Genomic DNA, 15,978 nt, shown 5'->3' on the forward strand with positions numbered 1-15,978 from the left:
ACAGAAACCCATGGGAGAGGGGAAGGAAAAAAAAAAAAAGAGGTTAGAGTGGAAGAGAGCCAAAGCATAAGAGACTCTTAAAAACTGAGAACAAACTGATGGTTGATGGGGGGTGGGAGGAAGGGGAGGGTGGGTGATGGATATTGAGGAGGGCACCTTTTGGGATGAGCACTGGGTGTTGTATGGAAACCAATTTGACAATAAATTTCATATATTGAAAAAAAATAAATAAATTAACAACAACAAAAAAGAACGGTACTACAAGACAACGTTTGGAACCTCGTTGCTGGATAAATCTCCTGAGAACCTACCTTCCCTCTCAAAACTGAAGAAAAGTACTTAAGAATACGAAATATATTTTTACTGAGGTAATTCAAGGAAAAAAATAGGATTCGTATGTTAACTTAAAAAATATGCCTATGAAATGCAATTCTCAAGAGGATTTATTTCATAGTTCTGACTTCCACTTAGATCCAGAAAACTCAGTGTTCTGAGACACTTGGGAAAATGGAAGCTGAAGATGTCTGGAGAAAACAGACTCGTGTGTTTCAAAGCAAATGGTCACCCTGTCTGCTATTTGCTGAAAACGTGCCTTATACTCAGGCTACCCATTTGTGATTAAAACCATTTAGAAGTTATTTCTGCAGCCCAATAAAATAATAATCATCACAGGGGCGCCTGGGAGGCTCAGTCAGTTAAGTGTCTGACTCTTGATTTCGGCTCAGGTCATGATCTCACGGTTGTGAGATGGAGCCCTGCCTCAGGATCTATGGTGACAGCATGGAGTCTGCTTGGGCTTCTCTCTCCCTCTCCTTCTGGCCCTCCTCCTGCTCATGCTCCTTCTCTGTCTCTCAGAAAATAATCATCACAGTCTACAGGCTTGCTCTATGGAAGTTGTGCTTTATCTTGCTGTGTGACTACCTTGGAATTCCAAAGAACGTCCCTTCAGCACCTCTGGCCTGTGGTCTTCCCAGCTGCCCCTTCACCCCATTTGACCCAGATGCATTGTACTCTGCTTCCTACATAGCCATTTGCTTCCTCCTCCTACACACAATTCAGTATATTCTCCTGACACTCATTTTTATTAGTAAAAGAAGTGAAAGTTAATAAAAAAGAAAAAAAACCCTATATATATATAAATATATACTTAAAAGATAGTTCCCTTTAGGTTTCATACATTCCCACTCCTTTCTGGAACTATAGTTTCATAAACAAGATAGGACAAGAAGAGATAACTTGAGCATGTGCCTCCGTAAAGAAAACTGACTTTAAAATTAGGTGTTTGGGGCACCTGGGTAGCTCAGTGGGTTAAGCATCTGACTCCTGATTTTGGCTCAGGTCATGATCTCATAGTTTATGAGATCAAGTCCCAAGTCAGCCTCCATGCTGACAACGTGGAGCCTGCTTGAGATTCTCTCTCTCTCCCTCTGCCCCTCCCCTTCTCACACTCTCTCAAAAATAAACTCTGAAATGCAAAAACTGTTTTAAAAAAAATCTTGGGTGTTTTATTAGACTGGACCATTGCCTGAGATTCTAAATTCTGGGGGCCAAGATAAAACTGAGAAACTAGATCTCGGGCTCTGAACTCCTGAGAATTTTCTCTGTGGTGTGTGTGTGTGTGTGTGTGTGTGTGTGTGTGTGTGAGTATGTTTAAACAATTAGCAACACTGTTCAGAATTCTTAAGACTTAAAACCAAATGTTATGTATTTTGTCAATTTTAAGCATTTCAGGGCCATGGTTCATGTGTAACATGTAACCTGAGAGTTAGAATCAAGGGCAAAAGGTCATCAACCTGTGTGGGAGTTCTGGTTCCTACTACCCCAGAGCAATCTAGAAATCAGGTGGAGGACGCATATAGCCTACCCCACCCGACACCCCTCCCAGCTATGCTCACAGGTCTGGCAGAGCGGGCCAAACAGCAGCAAACTCCAAGAGTGACACAGGGAGTAGGAAGCTAGAAAGGGGGTACAAGAAAGTGGGGGGGGCGGGCAAAGATAAGGAGAGAGCAGGGAAGAAAGAGTAAAAGGGGAAAAGGATGAAGAAAAGAAGGGAGAGATGAGGAGAAGAAAGTAAGCAGAAGAGGGCAAAGAAGCTGGGAAAACAGTAGGCCTGGATCTCCAAACCTTTTTCACTTTGTGTCCCAAAGAGGGCGTGAGGGTGTCTGAAGCAAAGCCGCACAGAGAGAGCTTAACCAGCACACCGGGAGACTTGCCAGGGTGTGGGAAGACAGAAGGATAAACACAACGAGGTGACACCTTTTGGTTTGAGCAGGATGGAAAGATACCTTTTATTATATATGTAATAATTATACTTTTAAGAACTTTCATAAGGCAGTCCCAATCTAGAGACTGCCTTCCAGAGGAAATTAATTTCATTACCTTATATTCTAAGTATTTTTGAAACTCCTGATCATTACAAATAAGGCAGAGCCCACGACAGGGGGACTATCCCCAAGCACGACCACATGGAAATAGATCTGACGGCCCACACTGGCTGAGGAACGGCTGAGGGGCATCCTGAGAGAACGGGAAGGTTACACTATCCTTAGAGTCTCAGTTCGCTTCCTATACTCTGACGTTCTGGGGAGAAGACCTCAGAACACATGGCCATCATCGCTCAGTGGAAGAGAGGGTATTAAAACAATTTCCCCATCAAAACCAAACTAAACCCAACAACGCTCTGATTTGGGAATGTAATCACATAATACCTGCTTGGCAAAAACGTATGGTTGGCTATAGAACAAAAAGAACTATCTGAATCTAAACTATTGCCTCTTAATCCTTTAATTAGACTAAATCCTTGAGAAGGAAGCAAAATTCATTGTTACTGAAGGAAATCAAGAGCAAATACAGACTGTGACATACCTACATACACATGTGCACACACACATAACTATGTGTTCAGATAAATATGAATAAACACTCATGCTGAAGGGCTCACAGTCTAAAAAGAAATTTATTTGTTTATGAGAGCCATGATTTGGAACATTAGGAAGTTCTCTGGATAAACGCTGGGAAAAACGTGGTGAGAGGGCGAGACTCAGCAACCCCTGGGCATGTCAAAGCCCTCTTGGGTGAACTCTGTTCTGACTTCAGGCCAAAGGTGTTTGCTCGTGGTGCCCTGACATCTGAGTGGCTGGAAGGTCCTGGCTCTGGAGAACTTATTTGGGACCTTTCTTCTTCTTCTTTTTCACTGGTATTTCATCTAATATAGCATCCACTGCTACCTCAACTTGCTTTTGTAGCTTTTTCTTTTGTTTCCTTTTTTTGGGCTTTGGGGCAATGTCCTGGTCATCAGGCGGCCACACACAATCCTCTCCATCCTCAGCAGAAACACCAGAATTCTCGTCCCAACAAGGGTCTCTGAGCTGCCATTCAACTTGGTCTCTCTTCTTCTTGGCCTTGGGTTCGGTGTAATTCTCCACATTTTTATCTTTTGCCTCCTTCTTTCTTTTCTTTCCCCTTTTTCTTTCCATTTGGGTCTCTGTGAGGTCAGGCCCTGCAGCTATGACCTGTGGCTTATTCTTTAGCTCTGCCATCCGCTTGGCAAAGTACTCCTGGATGGTGAAGGCACTGGTTGTTGTAGTGGAGGGTGCATTCCCATCTGGACTGGCAGGGCTGGAATCATCCTAAGGTGGGGAAGAAAGTTAAAATCAGTTAGGCATCAGCTGGTTACTCCTCACAGCATCCTGGGGGCCTGCACACGGAGCTACTCTCACTCACCAGTAGACCAGGCTGAGTGCCTGGCTTCCCCCTCATCTCTTTCTCTCCCCGTTGGTAGAGCTGAACTGCAAAGCACAGAACGAGGCGGCCAGACACTGGTTGAAAGCTGTATTCGACCAGACAGAAGCTAACTTCATATGTTAGCTTCGTTAAGTCACCTACCTGGAATTCTGAGTAAACAGCTCCTTAGCAACAATGTTATAAATGATGACTAAGTAACCAGAGTCTCCCTTAAAAAACATGGACACTGAAGTCCTCTAGCTTTGTGATTTTGTTGGACACCTATTTCAGCTCTGTCATCAATTAGACAAGTCTCTGTGCATTAGACCTAGAAACACAGATGACACATGCCTATTGTTAACCCTTCCTATAACAGGAGCCCAACACCAACCGGAAGCTGGTGTGTCAGGAACACCTGTCTCCTCTGAAGGCAGAGGGTGGCCCTCCAGGAGAGGACACACCATGACTGGAAGTGAAGGTGTTCCTTCCTCTTCTCAGAAAGAACAGGTTAGCATGAGGAGTCGTCTTTCCCTTGGCTGGGGGCGGAGAGAAGGGAGATGGCCCCATCCCTATGCTGACATGGATTAGATACTCATGGGTGTGTTAGTCTTTTTTCCAAATGTGAAGAATTTACTCACTCATAACAGCTGGGATTAAGTGGGGTTTATATCTTAATTTTAAATAAATACATTCAGCTGTAAGGCTTTAGAAGTGAGAAAATTCCTAATAGGCTAGAATAAAAAATGAAATGTTGGTATCACCATATGGGTTGTGGCTGGCTGGCAGTAAGGCAATGAAAACATGTGAGAGGAAAGAAAGTACCTACAAGATAAAGAATATAAGGACTATGCTTTAAGTCATGTCAATATCTAGAACTGTGCCCACAGAAAATTTTAAAGTAATCAAGCCATTAAATAATAATGCTAAACTTAGGTTTCCATAATTACCTGGCTTCTTCCTTCATATTTACTTATTTTCACAGGAAGAGACTGGTTGTCTGACCCTTTCATGTTGGAAGGGTGGGTAAACGGTTTTCTGAATAAATCAGTTTCCAAACTAGCATTTTACAAATTATTCTGAACTTGGCAGGCAAAGTTCTGCCCGTGCAGCGAACTTTATCACAAACCAACATATATAAACGGACTATGCATTTTCTTGATACAGAACTCAAAAACCAGCTCAGTGGAATTAACATAGCATCCTTTTTGAAATTCCAGCAGAATTAATATTCCATCAACGAACAATTGGGCTTTGAGTGTCCACTGCCCCAGGGAGCTCTCCAAAGGGTATCTCACCTTGTATCACAACGTATCCAATCAACACACACCTTATTTTACTCAAGACCCAAAACACAAAATTGTGTGGCCGATTTAAAAATTTTGAAATGTAAAATGCAGAACATATAGAATAAACCAACTAAGCCTTGGGAAGAAGTTCAAATGTTACCTATCAGCATTCAATTCTGGCTGCAATCCCATTGGGTAATTGTGCAAAAAAATTAAAAATAGCTGCCCCAGGAGAAAAACACAAGGTCATTTGTCTTTTTATTTCTTAAATGTTGAAAAAGCTGAAGTTCTGCACAGCAGAACAAAAAGTCTTCTCAAGGTCTCCTGGTGTTAGCTAATCCGGGTTTAATGGACAAGAACGGTCTTGCCTTCCATTTAAGGGCACACAACCACACCCAGACAGTAGATAGTCTGTGAAGGTGGCCCGTTTATGTAAAACAGATCTCATTTAGTTTCATGGCATTAAAAAGAGTTTATCTTATGTGGGCCAACTCTTCTGTGTCTGAGGAACTCAAATTTAAATTATATCTTATGGCTCCTTACCTTGCTCACCTATTTATTACCTCCTGAATTCCTGCTGTTAACAGTTAAATCACAGAACTAGCTGCTGGTATTAATCACACTTTTAACTATTAGGAAATATAAGACTATTTTTGAGTCACTTGTTGAATTCAGCAGGCCTTTCTAATCCCAGAAAATAACTATGCTCATAATTAACTCCTTATGGTGATAAGGATTTTAATAACCATGGGCTACTGCACACCAAGCTTAGCAGGGCATGGAGACAAGCAAGAGGTGCCAGCACCCAAATCCGATTTATCTCAAAGAAAGTGTAGGCAAAACAAAGACTTGATGAAGGGAGCCATTTAAGGCCAAGGGCAGCCACCCTCCCACACTACAGGAATGTATCTGTTTTAAAAACCATGGTAACAGCAGGAATCAGTTGCAGATCTGAATTCCTGTAGGAGCAGTGCCCAGGATTCATACTTCATAAGTCCATATTTTATGATTTTATAAATTATAAACCTAGTTTTACTAGAGTGATTGTAATCCCAGTTTCTACATTCTTGTCCGTGAATATGAAAAATGTACAGCTTTTCAAGAAAACAATGACTTTTCATATTTCGTCTCTACGTCAAAGTAAGTACCGAAAAAAGCAAGAGTTACTTTCTAGTTGTTTGAAATACAAACAATTTGCACCTTTCCACATTTCCATTAAACACACAATACAACCTCAAAAAAAAAAAAATCTGTAATACCAAACGTCACTTTAACTACTTTGTAAACTTTGAGAATGCACCAGTTTGCTAACAATGTTCTAAAAACGAGTAAAATAAATTTACAAATAGGTTGAAAACTTCCAGTTCCATATTAAACACTACCAAAGGAGATATGGTTAGCTAGTCACCTTAGTAAACATTTGATTCAAGCTTAGGGATTCAGAAACTTTTTTGTTTTTTTTTTAATTCTAATTCTTTCTGTTAACTAATGGATGTCCTCAGGTAAATCCCATAACCTCTCTAGGCTTCAATTACCTATTATCAAGCCAAAGAAGTAGGTCAAACAAAGTAACTTCATCTTTTTTTTTTTTTTTTTAAGATTTACTTTTCAGCGACAGAGAGAGACAGAGTGTGAGTGGGGGAGGGGCAGAGAGAGAGGGAGACAGAGAATCCAAAGCAGGCCCCAGGCTCTGAGCTGTCAGCACAGAGCCAGACGGGGGGCTCGAACTCATGGACCGTGAGATCATGACCTCAGCTGAAGTCGGATGCTTAACTGACTGAGCCACCCAGGCGCCCCAAAATGAGGTAACTTCTAAGGTCCCCTGAAGGCCTATAATTTCCTGATCTCTGAAGAGACACTTGTGGCTGGCCCCTTCTCTATGATATAAGAGAGGAGAGAAGGTTCAGTGAGACAGTGTACAAGCAGGCAGATCAACTCTGTTCATTGAAAACTACCACCCCACTGCTAAGCCAAGCAGTGAGACCCATCTACCTACAGTCTACCTGTGGAAACTTTTTTATACCACTTGTAAGAACGCATGTAGCAGAAGAGCAGATCCAGTGAGACCATTCAGAAGAGGTGAAAGAGCCAAATACTGTTTTGTACTGAACAGCCGTTTAGAATTTGCTTAAAAGAACGGACACTATATAGAGGCTAAAATCAATAAAAACAAAAACTGGAGGATGCATCTATTTTACACCTACATCCTAGAAATCATCCCAAATTCAAAGGAAGGTAGTAAAAATCTAAAACTTTAAAAAATAATAAGCTCTCATTTTGTACTTAACAATTTTGAAGGTTCTCTTTTTCTAGACCTTGGCTTGAAAATCTCCACTGATCTTTCACATACCCTAACCTTGTGTTCTCCAAAGGCACAGCAAGGGAAATGCTAATGATTTTACCCGACTAGAATAAAAAATGTGGTGGGCTTCTGTAATGAATAACCTGGCAGCCTCTCCCTTGGCTTTTATGCCTCCACAATCTAGGATTCTTTAAGTCCCGGCTTGAGAACGGCATGTGCAAGAAGAAATGCGGGCTTTCGCTGGGGTCCAGTGACGCATGCAGGTGGGAGAGTCGTATGTGTTGGAGCTGGGCTCTGACACGGGCACCCCTAGCCTTTGTGCCGACCATGACTGGTCAGTTCACAAGACTCCACACTCAGCCAGGGCAGGCACGTGTCCAATGTAGCTGTGCATGCCCAGGACTTAAGATGAATAAGCTTTTCAAAGAAAGAGGTCCGTGAATGAGGAGGGGAAATGCTAATGGAATAAAACAGTTTAAAACACCTCTTCCTAAATCTGTAATCTACCCACTGTACTACCTTCTTTTTTTGTCAATCAGAAAGGCCCAAGGTACATTTAGAGACTTTAAATATTTTTGATGTATTTTAGAAACTACTCCTGTGTTGCTCTAAAAACTGTTTCATGAGTTAATACTGTCTGTTCCCAGAAAGCCTCAGTGTTCTCCTTTCTTTCAGAGCATAGAAGAGTATGTGTTGAAAAAACATTTGATAATCAGTCTTCCCAAGTGATAGGGACTTAATTTCTACCCAATTAATAAATACTCTGTGGGTGAGAACTCAGGAGGACCTGTTTCTCACTTCACAGAACCTCAATGGGTTCAAGCTAGAAAAACCGTGTGGGAACACTCCATGCAATCACATACGGCAACTTTCCCCAAAGTGGCCACACCTGGGGGTATGGAAGCAAGCAGCTATCATTTCTTGGATGCCTTCAACATGCCAGTCACTTATTATCATAAGTCATCTCATGTGACCCTCAAAGCAACCCGAGGAGAGGCATTCTCTCTATTTTACAGAGGCAGAAATGGACACTCAAAACACTTACCTGTGCAGTAGATCTTGTGGCAGGAACCGGCAGCAGGGGGATTCAGCCCCAAGACTGCCAGACACAAAGCCCTTTCTCTTTCCACTCGGCATCCTAACTTTTAGCCTGTCACACAGACTCACTTGTCACTGTTCCTCTCCTTCAGAAATCATCCTAAAACTGAAATATATGCTCGTTGGTCATATAACCCATAGACTCAGCTTTGATGAGGGCAGAAATTAACTGATGCAAAGCTTCAGTGTAGAAAAAAATGTCACCGGAAATAGATACTACTTTCGAAACAGAACAAAGACTCTTGTCTAGTTTGCAATTTATAAAAATAAAAAATAGCCCAAAGCCAGGTTTAAGAGTTTTTTAATTAGTCACATTAGGATGTAAATTCACTTAGCAAAGTGTGAGTGTTTTGAAGCAGGAAGAAAAAGCCAAGTCCAACCTTCCACCTAAGGCAAGACTCCCTCCTGGACAAATGTCTTACAACCTCCACCTGGACACTTCGAATGCAGACAGCGATCACTTGGTGAGGCAGGCGGCCCCTCCTACTGTTGACTTGCTTTGTCTGTTTTCTCTCAGCAACATTTAGATCAAGTGGTTCAAGACTGCATACTGTGTGCCAATTACGAATTACCAGTTCCCAATTACCACTGGCAGTTCCGAACAAAACAGTTTTTGTTTTGGCGGTTCCAAATTACCACTGGGATTAGGGACGGTGGGGCAGAATGGATGCAAAGGAAACCAGACCTTGCAGAGGGAGATTCTGAAGACATCAATTATAATATAACGCAACCATCTCAGGTGCCTGGAAGATGCCCCAAGCTATGCGTGTCAACTTTTCTCAAATGTCTACAGAATTATGAGTTTGTTCTTTGTTTCTCTTAAGTATTTCTCTCTAGAGGCTCTGCAGCTTAATGAGCTATGTGCTCAAGCACTTCTGGGTTCACAATCTGTGCCTTTCAAACATGTGTACTAAACTGGATTAACAGCAGAATGCCCAAATAAAGAGTATTCTCTTTATTGCTCTCAGAAGAATGTTGTTAGTATCTTGCAGGGCAGGAAAACAAAGCAGTCTGGATTGAAGATTCAGTTAGGTGTTTGGGGCAAATATAAAATCTTAACTCATGGTAGCGGACTAGTCCAGGGGTGAGGTTTCAAAGGCAAAAGGCTTTCAGCTCACCAGCCTTTCTCATATGTCACTGCTCATCTTAAGTGATAAGATGACTGAAGCCTTTTGATTTCCACGTTAAAACACAGAGAGCATGCTGCAACAGTAATCCTTCAATGAACTTTCCTCATTGAAAGAAAAAGTAGACATCCAGAGCTCAAGAGTAATGGATTTAGCCACTGGAGTTATTAGCTCTGATAGCTATTGCCTGTGATGAACTCATGTTCACTTTCAGTCTCATCTGTCTGTCCTCAGCTTGTGTTGGATTAGTCCGTGAAAAGTTAAGAAAGCTTGGCAAGTGAGTGGTTTGAAAGAACATTTTGTATCTTTTCCAAGTTTTTCACCAGGACAGTTCTGACAAACACAAATTACGTCTTGATCTACTCTTGGGTTGTCGAAATTGCATCCATTCATTTTGGACAGATATAAATTCATGAAGTGGTTTCATCACTTGTCAAGATGAAAGTCCTGCCAGAATGTGTATGCACTAAACCCTCTGCCAATGGAGGGGGCAGGGTGGGCTGATGCAGTCACTCGGTATGTGGGCCGATGATGTTCTTGCAGATTTTTTACACATAGGTGCACCACCTTCTTCTTCTTCTTTTTTTTTGTTTATTTATTTATTTTGAGAGAGAGAGAGGCAGATACAGAGAAAGAGAGTGGAGGAGGGCTAGAAAGAGAGGGAGAGGGAGAATCCCAAGCAGGCTCTGCACTGTCAGCAAGGAGCCTGATGTGGTGCTCGAACACGCAAACTGTGAGATCATGACCTGAGCTGGAACCAAGAGTCGGACGCTTAGCCGACTAAGCCACCCGGGCACCCAGGTGCATCACCTTCTTGAAGACCAAGTGCAAAACTGCCTCTTTCAACAAGCCTGATCGCTTGTGGAACATCCTGTCTTGTTTACTGTCTGTGACTAGCAATTAATTAATGACTTCTGTTTTCTGATTTTGTGTATTTGCTTTGTAAGCATCTACCCAAGGAAATGTTAAGTTCCTTGAGGGCAAAGACCATTATTATTTCATTTATATTCAGCACACATACTCTCTAATAAGGAACAACTGCATGGTGAGTGCTCAAGGAAAGCACACAAAACACCAGCCTACAAGGCTTGAAAGATACCCCCACTGTCACCCACTGAGCCATAAGCTTTGTATTTGTTGGTACTGATATGTCTGCATGCCAAGCAGGCCTAATGACTAGAAGGTGCTTGGAAGAGTAGGAAGGAGACAGCATTTTGTAGTGTACATTCTTTCCATCCAGATGAAACCATTCCCTTCTCATCAGATGCCACCAGGCCTCCTGGTGCACACTGCTTCTCTAACTACTGCAAGGTACAGTGAGTGCCTTTCAGAGTGATCAGCCAATTACTTCCTGTGGCCCTTAGTGCTGTGGAGGAGCTCGGTCAACTAATCCACACACTTCTCTGGACTATTACTACACGTTTCCATAGTCACCTCCCAGTTGGAAAAGAAAAAAATAGGTCCTATTGTATGAGAACCGTCACATGCACTCTGTGCACTGGGTGAACACAGCAACAAAGCCACATGCATGGGCTGAACTGTTTTTGTAAAAGAAAAAGTTGGACAGCAAGAAAGTTCTCGGGCCTATCAGAGGCAAAGGTAGGGGCTTATTCTGAGAAGACAAATAGCTGGATGAAAGTTCCACTAGAAGCCCCTGGTAGCAAGCTGTTAAGGTACAGGTATGTTGTATCTTGAGCAGAAAATACAACCTGGGAAAGCCTCTGATTCTAGGGAGTCAACTAAATGGGTCTGTCTCTAAAGGGTAAGCTAAGCAGTGGTCCATACCGTTAGATAGAAAGCAAGAAGTATGCCACCACACTGGCATTTCTTTTGCTTTCTAGGTACCTTTTTGGTTTCTGTATAATTGGAAACATTCAGTGTTTTACTGACAAAGAGCTGTTTGCACTCACAAAAGGTTTATTGAAGTGTGAAATTCTGTGTTTTTTTTTTTTTTTTTTCAAGATCTCCATCACTCACTCTGGAGTTAGGCTAAACATACCAAGTCTCAGCTGTAACCAGTCTTAGGGAATCTACCTGGGAAACACAATTGTTTTTAGTATTAGAAAGCATCACAAGGGTTAAAAACAAATGTAAAACTCCACCTGATTGAAGAGAAGTTTTGATTAAAAGTTGGGGTAAAAATTGGGGCGCCTGGGTGGCGCAGTCGGTTAAGCGTCCGACTTCAGCCAGGTCACGATCTCGCGGTCCGTGAGTTCGAGCCCCGCGTCAGGCTCTGGGCTGATGGCTCAGAGCCTGGAGCCTGTTTCCGATTCTGTGTCTCCCTCTCTCTCCGCCCCTCCCCCGTTCATGCTCTGTCTCTCTCTGTCCCCAAAAAAATGAATAAAACGTTGAAAAAAAAAAATTAAAAAAAAAAAAAAGTTGGGGTAAAAATAAAAAATATAATGGGCACTTGGGTGGCTCAATTGGTTGAGTGTCTGACTCTTGATTTCGGCTCTGGTCATGATCTCAGGGTCATGGGATCGAGCCTCATGTTGGGCTCTGTGCTGTCAAGCCTGCTTGAGATTTCCTCTCTCTCTCCCTCTGCCCCTCTACCCTGCTCGTGTTCTCTCTCTCTCTCTCTCTCTCTCTCTCTCTCTCTCTCTCTCTCGGGGTGGAGGGGAGGTTTTTACATTTTATTTTTTAAATTTATTTTTGAGAGAGACAGCATGAGTGGGGGAGGGGCGGGGGAGGAGAGGGAGAGAGAGAAAATCCCAAGCAGATCCATACTGTCAGCACAGAGCCCAATGTAGAGCTCGAACTCACGAACCATGAGATCATGACCTGAGCTGAAATCTATAGAGTCAGATGCTTAACCGACTGAGCCACCCAGATGCTCCAGTTTTTACATTTTAAATTGGGGGGAAAATCAAAAGAATATGTCATGACATGTAAAAATTATGTGAATTTCAAATATCAGTGTCTATAAAGTTTTGAATTTCATCAGTAAAAAATCTGTAGAATTGTGTTTTCTCTCTAGTATATCAATAAACATAGATGCTAAGTAAATATGTGCTGAACAAAGAAATGAACAAATTTATCATAAAATATGATCTGCTGTTTGGAAATGTTGGATGCTTTTGAAGTATACACACACACATACACATACAGACTCATATACATACACATATATATGGAACTGGGGGGCTTTGGATTTGATGGGAGTCTTCAATCTCTTGTCTCCTGCTAACTTCCTGAACTAATGCTAGTGAATGGTGGAGAGGCTGCTAACTGCTGTCTGACTTCAAGTAGCAAAGGATGGTAGACAAGGAGAAAGTCTGGTGATGAAGTGACCAGATATCAAAGAGAACTTTCAACACCCTATAAGCCTATAGATAACTTTCTAATAATTAGGCATCAGGACTTTGCTTGGAATTTACAAACTCCAACAAATAAACTGGACATCTCAGAGAAGATAATGGGGAACTGGAGGGGACAAAATATCTCACTCTGTACTGGACAACTGTAGAGCAATACAAATAATGCCAAATTCCTCATATGAAGGCCAATGCTAACAAAGCTGTTCATTTCTTTTTTTTTTTTTTCCAGTTGCCTTGTCAGCTGCTCAAATTACCATTCATTAAGAAAAGCCAACATAAACATGTTTTAAAAGGATGGTTCTCTATGGCAACAACTTCTCAAGTAACTGACATCAAAACTATTGACAAGAGTCATACAGCCTCTGGGGAAAAAGAGGGGAAAGAAAAAAGGAGCAGGTTTCCTGCCTCCCTGAAAGGTCCTAAGGCTTGGAAAGTTGCAGTGACTCATGTGACAACATTTCACAACATACTGGCCCTTATAAGATAAACGAGGCTCCTCCAAAGCTAGAAATGATCAATGTGACATAAGCACCAACTTCTTTGAATGAAATCTAAAAATAATCCAAATTGACTACATTTTATAATTCTAGGTCAACTGGTTCTCTTCGTTGCTCCCTGGAGGCAGGACAAATAGTTTTATCCACAGTTGAAGGCTAGTATCTGAATCTCAAAGAACAGAAGCAGAGGCTAACAGAGGATGTCTCTTCCATCTTTACTCCACACGAGACTTCAAAGTTGCTAAGGAATCATGAAAACTCAAATTTAGGCCCCTTATTATGGAAAGAATAGCATTTTTTGAAGAATTCAGAGAACCTAGTATTTTGAAACTAGGATTAGAACAGAAATAGTTATCTGGAATACTCAAGATTATTTTAAAGAGAGAGGTAAATTAATTTAGGTAAGTGAAATCATTAAAAAAAAAAGCCCTGGGGCACCTGGGTGGCTCAGTCAGTTGGGCGTCTGACTTCAGCTCAGGTCATGATCTCATAGTCTGTGAGTTCGAGTCCCACATCAGGCTCTGTGCTGACAGCTCAGAGCCTGGAGCCTGCTTTGGATTCTGTGTCTCCCTCTCTCTCTGCCCCTCCCCTGCTCATGCTCGGTCTCTCTCTCTCTCAAAAATAAATAAAAACATTAAAAAAAATAATTAAAAGTTAAAAAAAAAGCCCCTTCTTCAATTCTTGCATATTATATAAGATTAATCTTTATATATATTTTTTTAATGTTTATTTATTCTCGAGAGAGAGACAGACGAGACAGAGTGTGAGCAGGGGAGGGTCAGAGAGAGAGGGAGACACAGAATCTGAAGCAGGCTCCAGGCTCTGAGCCATCAGCTCAGAGTCTGACGTGGGGCTTGAACTCACAGACTGTGAGGTCATGACCTGAGTCAAAGTCAGACGCTTAACTGACTGAGCCACCCAGGCGCCTCTATATACTCTTTTTAATTGACCAGAAATCAAAATAACAATGAAAAACATTTAAAAATACTTTTTAGGAGTAAATTTGGTTGGGCAAAATGATTCTGTGTTTAAAGGATATTTAAGTTAGTAAGAGTACATTAAATAAAATTCTGAACTCACTGAGTCATGTAATAAAAGTAAATTACACAAGAATAAGATCTTAAAAAGGCTCAGGTCCAAACATTTGGTCCATCCAATCCTACATGAACATTCACCAGGCAGCTACTATTTACCTGACTGGGACTGGTCCCTTAGGGACTGACCCTTTTTTTTTTTTTTGGGGGGGACAGAGAGAGACAGAGCATGAACGGGGGAGGGGCAGAGAGAGAGGGAGACACAGAATCGGAAACAGGCTCCAGGCTCTGAGCCATCAGCCCAGAGCCCGACGCGGGGCTCGAACCCACGGACCGCGAGATCGTGACCTGGCTGAAGTCGGATGCTTAACCGACTGCGCCACCCAGGCACCCCGGACTGACCCTTTAAGGACGTCCCTTAGGAGCTCCTGTTCTAAGGGAGACAGAGTATAAAATAATAATACTGGTAATAATAATAATAATAAGAAGAAGAAGAAGAAGAAGAAGAAGAAGACCTGAATAGATCTCATGTAAGTAATCTTATCACAATAACAATGAAAATTAAAATTAAAAAATACATTGGGAGAATTTATTTTTAGAATAAAGAGAAACTAAATGGTAAGAAAACCAACTATGAAACTTGGTTCAACAAACCCATAACCAATTAAATTGAGATCACAATTCTAAAGAGCTCATAAAAAAACATTACTATTAAAAATATATTCCTCATATATTATTATACATATTAAATACACAATCTCTTAGTTTTATACAAGCTATAATAATTTTTACTTGATAAAGAAAAATGATACTATATTAAAAGTTTAAGCAAAAAGAACAAGTAAAGCTGCCTTCCTACCTGCTCAGAATCCAGAAAGGTTCTGTAAAGACCTGCTTCTTGTTTGTGGCCCCTAACTGGCTTCATCTCTCTAGAAAGTCAATGCCCTATATCACAGTGCTTCTCAGACTATCGGGGTTCATGAAGGGCCATTTATTTTTCTTTTTAAAATCTCCAATCCACTGTGGACCAAGATTTTTGCAACATACTAAGTAAAATAAAATAGTATGAAATACTAGGAAAGTGACATTCTAAAAAGACATAAAAAACCAAAATTCCAATTTATAGAAGTTAATATCAAGGAATATAAAAGTTCCTAAATGTTTACTCTAATTTCTGTCCTTGTCCTGGGCTGGTCTGTGGACCATCCTTTGAGTGGTGGTTGTATACAGTATTAGCTACCAAAGGAACAAAAAGAAAGGTGCTGAATTCAATGTAGTACAAGTGGCAATCACCTGAGTGTCAAAAAAACCTGACTCACATCTGACAGAATATGTGATCTTGGACAAGTTATTGGCCTTTCTGGGCCTCAAAGTGAACTCTGTGCAAAGCAAGGAAGTAGGGCTACTCAATGACTTTCCTCAAACACGGTTTTGCTCTGTGTGACACTCTTTAAATGCAATCTTAAACAGGGGCCAATATGTAACGCATCAGAATTGTGGTGGAGGTGGGGTTAGGGGGACCCAAAGCTCATGTCCTAAGCCTACTCTGCCCTTGTAAGGCTCCTGAGGCGTCTCTGAGGAACTCCTAGAGCTC

At 41.5% G+C, this 15,978-nt stretch overlaps 1 protein-coding gene across 2 annotated transcripts in view; it reads right to left on the bottom strand.

Annotated features, from left to right (window-relative positions):
• Positions 1-2,937: 2,937 nt before the first annotated feature.
• Positions 2,938-15,978, bottom strand: part of PINX1 (PIN2 (TERF1) interacting telomerase inhibitor 1) — an 88,309-nt gene continuing 75,268 nt past the window's right edge. For both annotated transcript variants that reach the window (XM_047857063.1, XM_047857064.1), the window contains exon 7: positions 2,938-3,629. In XM_047857063.1, the coding sequence (XP_047713019.1) occupies positions 3,162-3,629 (468 nt within the window). In that variant the 3' untranslated portion in view covers positions 2,938-3,161. The remainder of the gene's footprint in view (positions 3,630-15,978) is intronic.

This window comes from Prionailurus viverrinus, chromosome B1, assembly GCF_022837055.1.
Source record: "Prionailurus viverrinus isolate Anna chromosome B1, UM_Priviv_1.0, whole genome shotgun sequence".
NCBI lineage: Eukaryota > Metazoa > Chordata > Mammalia > Carnivora > Felidae > Prionailurus > Prionailurus viverrinus.